General features: G+C 43.2%; 1 protein-coding gene and 1 long non-coding RNA gene across 4 annotated transcripts in view; one reads left to right on the forward strand and one right to left on the reverse strand.

Moving 5' to 3' along the window:
* Window positions 1-2,096: 2,096 nt before the first annotated feature.
* LOC120498375 lies at window positions 2,097-5,592 on the forward strand. The gene is made up of 2 exons (XR_005626669.1): window positions 2,097-3,259; window positions 3,302-5,592. It is a non-coding gene; the product is annotated as an uncharacterized LOC120498375 (long non-coding RNA).
* Window positions 4,088-12,374, reverse strand: part of LOC120498374 (sodium- and chloride-dependent GABA transporter 3) — a 94,863-nt gene continuing 86,576 nt past the window's right edge. For all 3 annotated transcript variants that reach the window (XM_039701023.1, XM_039701022.1, XM_039701024.1), the window contains exons 11-15: window positions 12,044-12,181; window positions 9,550-9,652; window positions 8,738-8,838; window positions 7,312-7,482; window positions 4,088-5,972 (exon numbers count right to left, since the gene is read on the reverse strand). In XM_039701023.1, coding sequence (XP_039556957.1) covers window positions 5,820-5,972; window positions 7,312-7,482; window positions 8,738-8,838; window positions 9,550-9,652; window positions 12,044-12,181 — 666 coding nt within the window. In that variant the 3' untranslated portion in view covers window positions 4,088-5,819. The remainder of the gene's footprint in view (window positions 5,973-7,311; window positions 7,483-8,737; window positions 8,839-9,549; window positions 9,653-12,043; window positions 12,182-12,374) is intronic.

Here is a 12,374-nt window from a genome sequence, read left to right on the forward strand (position 1 = left end):
ATGCCTACCCTCTGGCACTGGGAGCCATTCCCTGTGTCCTGTCCCTCCATCCTTGTCCCCAGTCCCTCTCCAGCTCTCCTGGAGCCCCTTCAGGCCCTGGCAGGGCTCTGAGCTCTCCCTGGAGCCTTCTCCTCTCAGGTGAGCACCCCCAGCTCTCCCAGCCTGGCTCCAGAGCAGAGGGGTCCATCCCTCTCATCACATTTGTGGCCTCCTTTTGACCTATTCCAACAGCTCCCCATCCTTTTGATGCTGGAGGCCCCAGGGCTGAACACTCCAGGCACCCAGCAGAGCACAAAAGATAAAATCACAGCCCTGGCTGGGAGTGAGGCTGTGGCTGGGAGGTTATTTAACTTCCCTTCCGCAATTCCTCTCCCTGTGGCATCTCCCTTCAGCCTCTGGCTGGGCAGGGAACTGGAGGCACTGGGGGCTCGGCTCAGGCCCAGGTTTTTTTTGTTTTGATCCCCAGCAGCTCCTGAAGCCATTCCCTGCATGGCTCTGACTGTGCCAGTGACACAGGGGGCACAGCAAACCAGCCAGGAGTGCAAGGGAACGGCCAGCAGCAGGGAAGTGCTGGCTGGTCAGCAATTATAGTTATAGTTATAGTTATAGTTATAGTTATAGTTATAGTTATAGTTATAGTTATAGTTATATCTATATTTAATATTTAAATTTTAGAGCCCCAGCTGCTCTGGGAATTCCAACCCAGCCAGGAATTCCTAATTCCCAATATCCCATCCAGCCCTGCCCTCTGGCACTGGGAGCCATTCCCTGTGTCCTGTCCCTCCATCCTTGTCCCCAGTCCCTCTCCAGCTCTCCTGGAGCCCCTTCAGGCCCTGGCAGGGCTCTGAGCTCTCCCTGGAGCCTTCTCCTCTCAGGTGAGCACCCCCAGCTCTCCCAGCCTGGCTCCAGAGCAGAGGGGTCCATCCCTCTCATCACATTTGTGGCCTCCTTTTGACCTATTCCAACAGCTCCCCATCCTTTTGATGCTGGAGGCCCCAGGGCTGAACACTCCAGGCACCCAGCAGAGCACAAAAACATAAAATCACAGCCCTGGCTGGGAGTGAGGCTGTGGCTGGGAGGTTATTTAACTTCCCTTCTGCAATTCCTCTCCCTGTGGCGTCTCCCTTCAGCCTCTGGCTGGGCAGGGAACTGGAGGCACTGGGGGCTCGGCTCAGGCCCAGGTTTTTTTTGTTTTGATCCCCAGCAGCTCCTGAAGCCATTCCCTGCATGGCTCTGACTGTGCCAGTGACACAGGGGGCACAGCAAACCAGCCAGGAGTGCAAGGGAACGGCCAGCAGCAGGGAAGTGCTGGCTGGTCAGCAATTATAGTTATAGTTATAGTTATAGTTATAGTTATAGTTATAGTTATAGTTATAGTTACAGTTATATCTATATTTAATATTTAAATTTATAATTGATAATTTACATTGTAATTTTTTACTATTTTAAACATTTCTAAAATATTTAAATTTTTTTTTCTATTTAAATTTATATTTCATTTTATCATTTATATGTATAATCTTTATAATTACTTTTGCTTTATATTTATATCTATATGTATTTATATCTACATTTTATATAGATATTTAGATATAAATCGCTATAGATATGTTTATATAGTAAGATTTATTAATATAATATAATATAATATAATATAATATAATATAATATAATATAATATAATATAATTAATATATTATATATGGCTGAGAAAAACCGCAGTTCCCTGGGGTCTATATCTATATTTATTTTTATCTATATTTTATATAGAAATTTAGCTATTTATATATCTCTATATAAATAGATATATCTATTTATATCTAAAGATAGATATCTAGTTATACCTAAATACATATATATCAAATATAGATATAAATAAATATGGATATAGACCCCAGGGAACTTCAGTTTTGCTCAGCCACAGATTTCCTGCATGACCTCAAACAAGTTGCTGAACCTCCTCTTGTTTCTCAGTTCCACACTTCCCATCCCAGGGGACATTTGTTTGCTCTGCCAGGGCAGCTGGGATTATTTAATTCATTAGGGGAGTGTCATGTCAAGTACATCGATATAAATTAAAATACACAGAATGGGGTTTGCCCATTTCCTTTAATTTTTGAGAACAAAGTCAGTAAATGAAATCTTGTGCCCTTCAAAACCAAACATAATCTTTCTTTGTGCAAAATGTTACATAAACCATAGTGGTTGTTCATTTTTATTGTATTATTTTTAATAATTCTGCAAATATTTCAGAAAAGGGCAGTTGGCTCCTACTGCATTAAAAAATCATCACCACAGAGCTGGGTTTTTTACATCTCCCCTCATATAATTTCAAAAAAATCCCCAACCACAATTAGGAAATTTACCCTCCCACTTCCCTCCCCACAAAAAGAAAAAAAAATATTTTTTTTAATCAATAAAGTGTTAAACAAATCAGCAATCAGCACACAGAGCAGAGCTCAGCAGTAAGACGGGGGATGCTTTAGAGCACAGGTGAAATGTTCATAGCAGCACGGGAGCAGCTCCTGGGCACAGCACAGCCTTCCTGCAGGCCTGGGGCCAGGACCACGGGACTCACACAAAGCACAGGGAGCCCTTTTTGTCCTACAGCAGCGTTTATCCCCATCCCAGTGATGCTTTAGGGTTTTAGCTTTTCTATTTTTCAATTCCTGTGCTGCATTAATGCATAATCTAAACTCCATACAGAGTGCTGGGTACTGTCTCCACATTTTGGGCAGACACAACAATTCCTCTCCAGGCCTGGAACTCAAGGACACCTCACTGCCTCAGGCCCCAAAAAGGAAAACCTAAAGTGAGCTGGGAGAGCAAACTGGGGTAAATGACTTCATTACCTGCAGCTGGAATTGGAGCATTAACCCATTAACTGATAATTGTGTGAAAACCTCGTGCCCATCGCCCACCTTGGGTGCAGCCTCTGGAGGCTGTGGCTGCCCAAGCTGTGCCTGCTGAAGGCTTTAATAAATCCCCACTTTATTCCCTTAACCTTGCCTGGCCTCTGCTCTGGGGGCCCCTCCAAAGCATCAGTTTCCTGCCCCATCTGGGGTGCCAAAACCACCAAGACATCACCTCAGCCCGTGTGGGGTCACTTTGTGCCCATGGATGGCCCCAGGAGCAGGGGCTGCACCTCTTGGCACTTCCTCAGAATCCTGACTGCCGAGGGAATGACTCTGAAATCCAGGCCAAGCACAACCTAAAGGTTCTCAGGAGTCCCAAAATCCAGACCCAGCACAACCTAAAGGTTCTCAGGAGTTCTGAAACCACGGCTAAGCACAGCCTAAAGGTTCTCAGGAGTCCCAAAATCCAGACCCAGGACAAACTAAAGATTCTCAGGAGTTCTGAAACCATGGCTAAGCACAGCCTAAAGGTTCTCAGGAGTCTGAAATCCAGGCCAAATACAACCTAAAGATTCTCAGGAGTCCCAAAATCCAGGTCCAGGACAAACTAAAGATTCTCAAGAGTCCTGAAACCAAGGCCCAGCACAACCTAAAGGTTCTCAGGAGTCCTGAAATCCAGGCCCAGCACAACCTAAGGTGCATCTCCCTTCAGTGATCAGAAAATATCTTCACATTCTCCATGCGAGGGACCATAACCCACCCCAAGGCCCACGTGCAGCTCTGGGGCCTTGGTTCTGCAGCCTGGGTGGTTGGGGAGAAAGCCAAGGAAGGGAGACTGGGGTCACAAATATTCCTGGCTTGTTGGGACTTCCAAAACTGAGAATTCCTAGATTTTGGAGTGTTGATGTCAATTCAGTTTCTTCACTGTATATAAATCAATCTGTGGTTTCAATTCTGGGAACATTCCTCTCCCAGTTTTCCCATGGGACTGAGTTTTGGCTCCCTCTGAGGGAGGCACAAAATGATGGTTTTGTGCCTTCCTAAATCCAGGTTTCTTCCAAATGTTCTGCCCCAGGCACCTCACAATGGAGACATGAAAACGGGACTTACAGGATCTGAAGTCCTCTGCTAGGCTTCCACCTTGCCACATACAAAATAAACCCCTACAAATAAGATAAAGTAAAAATTAAATGACTCTATTAGATTTAATGAAGTGACTCGAGACAAAGCAGTTCCATAAAAATGCTTTTTTAAAGAAGTAACAGCAAGAGCTCAGAGAAGTGCTGACTGCAGGTACAGTTCTAGCCAATATTAAGATATATTTAGTGATTTCTAGGAAAATATTTCCTTGGGAGAAGGTCAGGAGCCATTTCTGTTGCTTACAACTCCAGGTGCTGTTTCTGAGCTCCAGTGGGTTGGAGTTGCAGAGAAGGCAGCAGGTTTTATGACATTTCTTCTGGGCTGTCTCTTGTCTCTGCTCCTGAATCCTGTGCAGTGCAGGATGCTGTTCCTCCACAGGTTTCTCACACAACCATCAAATAAAAAAAAACAGGCCAAGAAAAAAAATGTCCAGAACAAATAACAGTGCTTGGAGTATGATCAGGTAAAAAAACCCACATCCTAAGACAGAGTGTAGGAGTTTCCATACTGGGCCATCTGCACACCTCCTGGAACAACCATCCAGCAGCTGGATCCACGTACAAAACCAGCTTTAAACCCAGGATTTTAACCCTAACCAGTCCAGAGCAAGGCCTGACTGAGAAAGCCAGCACTGCTCCCTTTGTGCCAGCGAGGGGTCACAAGAGCCCTGTGAGAATCCCCTCCCTGCACCACCCAAAAATGACCTCCTGGGGCTCCTGCACGGATAAAGGACATCACCCCAACCTTCTGCTAAAGAAATCCCTGCTCTGACTTCAGACTCCATCCCATCCAGGGCAGAGGAATCTGTGCCTGATCTGAGGGGACCTGGGAAGGGCCCTGAAGAGGAATCAGAACCCCCTGAATTGCAAGGATCATCCAGGCCAGCTCCTGGCCCTGCAAAGAACACCCCAAACCCCACCCTGTGCCAGCAGAGGAGCTGTGTAGGGATCCACACTGGCACTGTAGGATTCTGGATTCCTTTGGAAGGGAATGAGTTGTACAGACAGAGAGCCCTAAACCTGGCCCTAAACCTGCTCTTTTCCCTTCAGGACATCTCCAGCTCAGTGAAATAACTTTGATCTCCTGCTGGACAAGCACACACAAACTCAGGTCAGTCCAGGGAGCGGGAAGTGCTGGCCAAAATTCAGGAGCAGCCACCCACGGAGGAAAATGGAAAGGTTTGGGAGCACATCCTGACAGAGACCAGGAACTTACAGCAGCAAAATTCAGAGCCCTTCAGAACCAGCCTCTATCCAATCTCCAGGAAAACTGCGGCTCAGGATGGGCCCATTCCACATTTCCAGCCCTGCTGAAGCCAGTGGAGGGTGGAGGGAAGGAGGTGGGAGCAGCTGAGGTGCTGTTGGCATCACCAAACTCACCCTGAAAGGAGATTTCTTCCCAAGCAAACCACAGGACAGGCTGGTCCCCTTTATATACACACATGGACAGCTGAAATGGGCTGAAATGCTTACAGGTTAGAAGGTCTATACAACATTACACCTGCCACAAATCAAAGTAGAAAAGTTTTACAGCACATTATACAGGTCCCTCTAAAGTCTAAAAAAAAAACCAAAAAACATTGACTGGAATCACCATATTACAAGAAGTCATCACTAACAGACCATATAATACTATTTCTTTTTCTTTTACAGAATCATTACAGATAGAGTAATTTAAAAAAATCACTTTTTAAACAAGTATACAATTTTCACTTTAAAATTAACTGGTTAATAAAATTCTGTGCAAAACAAGCCAGCCTCTATAATTAAGTGAATTTATTTATTTCTTTATACAAAAAAAATAAAACAAGAAAAAAAAGTTCTTTCAGAAATGTGTCTCCTTTTCTGTGATGGTGGAAATGGCGCCATCTCCTTTCAGTTTGGCATCGCAGTCATTTATTGCTGCAATGTAGGCTCCTCCTCCGAGCTTGCCCCGCATTTTCAGGTCTGAGCTAGGTGTAATCAGCTTCCTGAATTTCTAGAAAATTGGAGAAATTGGAAATCATTACGTTTTTCTTGGCCACAGACACACCTCTCTTTAACAGATCCATTATAAAAGGCTTTACTCCTGCACGTCTGCCTCTCATTTATTTCCCTGTTTGGGCACACCCTCAGACCTGCAGGCTGCACAATTCTGGGTAAATCCTTCCAGACCAAAGAAGGCAAAGCTCAAACCAAAGCGAATTTTTATGCTGATTTAATCATCCCTTTTCATGAAGACTCTCAGCACTCTGTCTGTTCTACAGGTGCATTTTGTTTCTCATTTTATCATCAATGATGTCCGCTGGAAAAAGCAAATAAACCAGAGACAGCCAAGGTGTGTTGAGCTGTGATAAAGCAAAATCTACTTTCTCTTTTCTAGCAATGACATCCACAGCAAGGCTGCTGCTCACAGCAGGAAGTTGGCTCCTCAAGAAGCTCCCAGCTGTGATTCAAAGAATCTCTTGTCATCCTGGCAGGGAAAAGATAACAACCTGTCTGCAGTGCTGCAGCTCCAGCAAACTCTGCTCACCTGCAGGACAGCTGGGGCTGGTGCACTGAGAAAATATTTAATGTTTAGATTTGTGCAGACTTCCTTTTTTAACTCTCTGAGACAATGGACAATCCACTTTTAGTTTATATACCCAGCAAGGATTTCCTAGGCAGTCTCCAGGCTGTGTTTAATCAGCTGAACAGAGTCTTTGCAATATGGACAAATTGAGGCTTTTCTGCAATGTTGGAATCCCAAATGGCTGAAAAAGGTTTGTGTTTTTGTTTCTTCCACTATTGCTTCCTTCACTGCCTTTCTCTGGAGCTCCCACAGAAACAAGCAATCTTCCAAGCCTAAATTTGATAATATAAGCCCAGCCTAGACCTGGGCTAACCTGAAACCAAATGTCAGAAAATTCCACTGAATCTCTTTATTTGCTTGAGTTTCTCATTTAGAGAACTGAAATTAGGAAAACTGCCCAGAAAATGGGAATGTGGGCAACCCAGCTCCTGGAGAAAATCCTGGCAACACAATGAAAATTATGGAAAAAGGGAATGGCTGGTACAAACCTTGAGGGATTTGGGTGATGTTACAGACATTTTAAGCTGCAAATTGTGCTGGAACAGAGCACCTTCAATTGGTTAATTTACCACTGGCAGCAAAAAACCCCACAGGAATTCAGAACAAAGCAGGGAAAGTTCAGAATTCTCTTTCCAGCAGCGGCTGAGAACCCTAAAGCAGGGAAGAGGGATGTGGCACTGCTGTTGTGGTGAAAGGACGCTGGTGAGGAGTCCCACCCCCTTCCCAGCTCTTTTTCCAGCATCACTGCACTGCAGCTCTCTCTCACCTCCATGAAGGTGCCTTCTGTCTTCCAGAGCTTGATGCAGATCCACAGCGGGATGCAGACCATGGAGGACAGTGCCATCATCCAGCCGATGCCGTAGCCCCAGTCAGGGTAGATGTACACATTGTTGTACTTCAGGGGCTTGTATTTCACCAGGAAAAAGATGAAGATTCCCTGAAATGAGCAGAGATATTTTCAGAGGTATTTGGGCAAGCTCTGTGTGTATAACAAAGATGTGGTTGAGTGTTTAGGCCAGGCCAGGCTCCCTGAGGAGGGAGAGCAGAGGGAAGCTCTTCACTCAGAGCAAAAAACCCACCAGCAGCATCTTCTTTTCTGTACAGCTTAAATAACACATCTCAGAGGCTCCTGCAGAAACGAGCAACCTTTCAAGTTTAATCCTATTTACCTCTTGATGACAATAAACCCTGCACTTTGATGGCAAACAGCACCTGGGCAGGAAAGATTAAGTTTTGCTACAGTGAACCAGCTGTGATTAAATAATATGAGCTGAGTTCTCTCCAACTTGTCAGGATGAAAAATGAAAGCCAAAATTTTTGAAGTTGCTTTAATCCACTGAGTGTATCTGCAGTTCCAATGCTTTCATCCTGCCAAAACCCCTAAAAAATCTCTCTAAATTTCTAATCAAGCAGCTTGGACCATTTCAGTGTATGAAATAGAGAAAAGCTACCATGTAATTTTCTCCAAAGTGGTGGAACGAGTGTATAAGAGCCAATGGTATAGAGGTCATTTCAAATTTGGTGCAAATGGGTCAGAAATTTTCCTAAGTTTGCAAATGGGAGCCTGGATCTCGAGATACCCCAGCTGCTGTGGTTTGCAGTTGCCATCACTGGAGTGTTACACAGCTGGAAGGGGTTTTGGCACCTCATCCTCAATTTTAAGGGCAATCAGATCATGCTGCTTTTGGAACTTTGTCCCTGTGATGTTGCTACAGCTCTGCAGAGCTGGCACCAGCTTCCTTCCCCTCCTTCATGCCTGTGGGATGGGCTTTTGGCCTCTCCTACTACTTTTAAAAGTACAAAATGTCTTGTCTCCTTTGGAAAATGTCCACTCCCCCCAAAGAGAGAGGAGAAGGAGGAGAAAGCAGCAAAGGACCCAGCACAAGTCTGGAGGAGCTCAGGCTGTGTATTGGCACACAAAGTGCACCAACTACAAGGAAAAACATCTCTCTTGTTCTGGCAAATGTTCATTTAGGGCTCTGGCATTATTTTTGTTCCTATGATTGTACATACTAAGATTTTTCACAGAATATTTAACAATTGTACTGATCCTACAGTGTTTTTTATTTGAAATACATGCTACAAATCAATAGGCATTTCTCTCAAATATTAGCAGCAGCAAAAATAGAAAAAACAGGTACTGAACCCCCTCTTTATATCTAAAACAAGTGTTTTGGACATTCTGTACTTACTGCACAAATACCTGGAGTTAGGACCATCCAGCACCACTTAATCAACGACACAGGTTTGTACCCAATCATGTCTTCAATGTTCTCATAAAAGCGATTGCTGCCTGCCCAAAACCAAAGGAAAAGCAGATGTAGAGTACACATGGAAGGGGTTGTCCAGGTCAGGATTTAAAGCAGTAAAAGACAGACAGGGGAAGGATGAAGCTGCTCCTCTTTCCCTGGAAAATTCCTCCCTGCCATCTGCCCTGTGCTCATGGTGGGGTTGATCTACAATTCCTGCTGCTATGAAACTTCTGGTGCTATAAAACTTTTATTTCATACAGATCATTTTATCTCCTATCAGAGAGGGAGATTTCATTAGTGCAGCACAAGCTGTCACAAAAATATGAACATTTCATGTAGTCCTACTCTCCTTTTTCCTCCACACCTTGAGTTTTGCTTTCCTTCAAAGCAAGTACAAACCTAATATATTCTGCTTAGTTAGTTTATTCTCTTTGTTGTGGGATGAGGCTGTAAACAACCCAAGTCAAAGTGTATCTATTTTTTATATAAATATATTTAGATGCTATGTTTAGATGCTACAAGCTCATGTGTGAACCCAAGGATAGCTGGGCACAGGTGACCTGCAGTTCTATGGCTCTTTACAAAGTGAAATTATCCATAGTGTGCATCTTTGTGGAGAAAAAGGCATTTATGACTTTTTTGGGGCATGACTATGGGGAAGATCCCATTCCATAAAGGCAAAAGTTTCTCACTTTGCTTTTATGCAAACAGAAAGCTTTGATAAGAAAAACAGAGCAATTTTCATCACTCACCATACACCCAGCCTATGCAGACACACTCAAATATGGCCACAAAGAGCAGGCACATCCCACTGGCTGCATAGGAGTCAAAGAGCTGGAAGACATACATCCCACCCTGGAAAAGAAATTAGGAAAGGGGGAAAAAAATTGGGTTGGCACCAGTGGGAATATTTCATAGCAAACTCTTAATTACACTGTCGAGCTGTTGGCTCCCTGGCAAGCTTCCTACTGAAGTTGGTTCCTTCTTGAACAAAGAATATTAATTTCTTGGATTTTTTTTTTTAATTTTCCGCACTTTTTTAAGGGGGATAAATTTGGAGTGGAAAGAAGTAAATTTGATTTTTTTCCAAAAATACTCTCCTTCCTCCCTGCTTTTGCCTCTGTTTTTTATCACATCAAGCTGTGGATATTCCCAGGTGGTTCTGACCTCCAGATCCTGGTTCTGTGTCTGTGTTATTAATATGTAAAATAATTAATTAAAATGTGGGGAAAGAAGGTAAAATCTGTAGCTACCAAAATCCCTCTCTGATGGTGTAGGGACTAGAAAATGAGTGAAGTGACCTAAAAAGTGTGAATGCAGCTCACAGACTTGAAGCCACATAACTGAAACAAGCCTTTATTATTTGTCACAAAGAGAAAGAAATAAGAATCATCCAATCAATAACATTATGGTTAAAATAATTAAAATTATATGGATAATATTACACTGCTTTATATGTGAGATACTTAATTGTTTATCACATCTGTATTATTAATATTGAAATAATGAGGAGGAGGAGTTCACAAGAGAGCATTTCAATGAAAAGGAATTCTAAGGAAGGAAAGAAGGGCTTGAGATGAACTCCTCAGTTGGAATGTAATGGTTTTTGGGGAGCTCATGTGACCCAGTACATCTCAGACAACTTTCTGCAGATGGAAGAGAATCCTAAAAATAGGAAGAAAATGAAATTTCTGCTGCAAAGTCATCATGGTGAGGCTCAGCAAATGCCTGAGCAAAATGCAAATTTAGAAATCAACTGACTAAGACAATACAAGGTGAGGAGAACAAAACCCCTGCATGGATATTCCTGCAGTGTGGAGAACTTGCTTCCCTTTTACTCTTCAAGTTTATATTTCTGTTAGTCTATATATCTTAATATGTCTCAGTGCTCTGCTCAACACATGCCCATGGAAGGGTTATTCCAAGATTTCCCATTTTGCACAGCAAAGATGATTTATTTCACTAAGAATAAGAATGATTTACAGGTAAATATAAAGTCAATAAGTATATAAAATTTCTTTTCATTGTCTTATTCCACACAGATCATCATATCTCTTATTAGAGATGGAGATTAGATTAGTGTAATTAAATATTAATGTTCCAAATTCCAGATTATTCTAAGTTGGAAGGGACATAAAATTTCTGCTCAGAGATTGGCTGCACTGATTGACATGGCTGATGATCTGGAAACCAAAAATGGTTTAATTTTCTCTTTTCACTTAATCTTGATTCTTCTTTCCATTCAAAATGTGGTTGTTCCTGCCCAGGGTAAGCAAGCAGAGACCATGATCAGTGTGTCAATCAGCTGCACTGATTGACATGGCCGGGGGATATGGAAACCAAAGATGGTTTGATTTTCTCGTTTCACTTTATTTTCTTTTTTGTTCTTTCCATTCAAAATGTAGTTGTTCCTACCCAGGGTAAGCAAGCAGAGACCATGATCAGTGTGTCAATCAGCTGTACTGATTGATACGGCTGGGTGATCTGGAAACCAAAGATGGTTTGATTTTCTCTTTTCACTTTACTTAATTTTCTTTATTGTTCTTTCCATCCAAAATGTGGTTGTACCTACCCAGGGTAAGCAAGCAGAGACCATGATCAGTGTGTGTGGCTGGCTGGTGCAAAGCAGATGGAATTTCCTTGGCTGGGCTGTGTATTTTTGATTAAAACATCTCCTGAGCTCAGCTGATAAAACAAGGCCACTTTTCCCATTTCAGTTGTTACACAGGAACTGAGAACAGTCTCTCAAGTATTTTGTTGCCACATCCCTGACAGGGAAATGTGTCTGTGGCAAAGGTTCTTGTGCTTTATCTGTGGTGGTTATAACCACAAGTTGTTTCTCTCTGAGCAGTATGGGAAAAGCAGTGCATCCCCAATGGTGGGGAGGAAGTGATGCATCTGACTCCATTGACATCAGAAGGCTAATTAATTACTTTATTATACCATATTATTCTATATTATATTACATTACATTACACTACATCTAAACTGAATCTGCACAAGCACCCAACTCAACTCAGCTGCCCAGAATCTTGTGACTGTATGCTGACCAACAGTCTGGACACGTGCTTGGCCCTGATAGCCAAGGAAACAAAACCCCATCACTTGGGATAAACAATCTCCATACTGCATTCTGCTTTGGCACAACACGGGCACAGCAAATGGGATAAGAATTGTTTTGATCATTCTTTTCTCCGCTTCTCTCAGGTTCAGAGTGTGAATCCCACAGAGCAGGGCAGCTCTCACCTCAGTTAACATGATGAGGCCGAGGAAGTAGGACACGACGGAGAGGCCGAGGATGAGCAGCTCCCTCCTGTAGCCCCTGCGGAACACCTTGGGGTACATGTCCACCACGGCTGTCACAATGCTTTCCACACACACAAACTGCAACAAATGACAGCAAAGATCCAGTCAAATCTGTCTCCTCTGCTGCTGGCATTGGGATTTGCTACCTAACACTTTAAATATCCTCCTGTGTTTTCATCACTGAGGGCGGGTGATCCCTGGGGATGCTCCATAAGCAGAAGCTTAAACTGAGAGGAACATCTCCCAGTGAAAAGTTCCAAAGTTATGGATT

Source organism: Passer montanus, unplaced genomic scaffold (genome assembly GCF_014805655.1).
Source record: "Passer montanus isolate IOZ18808 unplaced genomic scaffold, ASM1480565v1 scaffold147, whole genome shotgun sequence".
Classification (NCBI taxonomy): domain Eukaryota; kingdom Metazoa; phylum Chordata; class Aves; order Passeriformes; family Passeridae; genus Passer; species Passer montanus.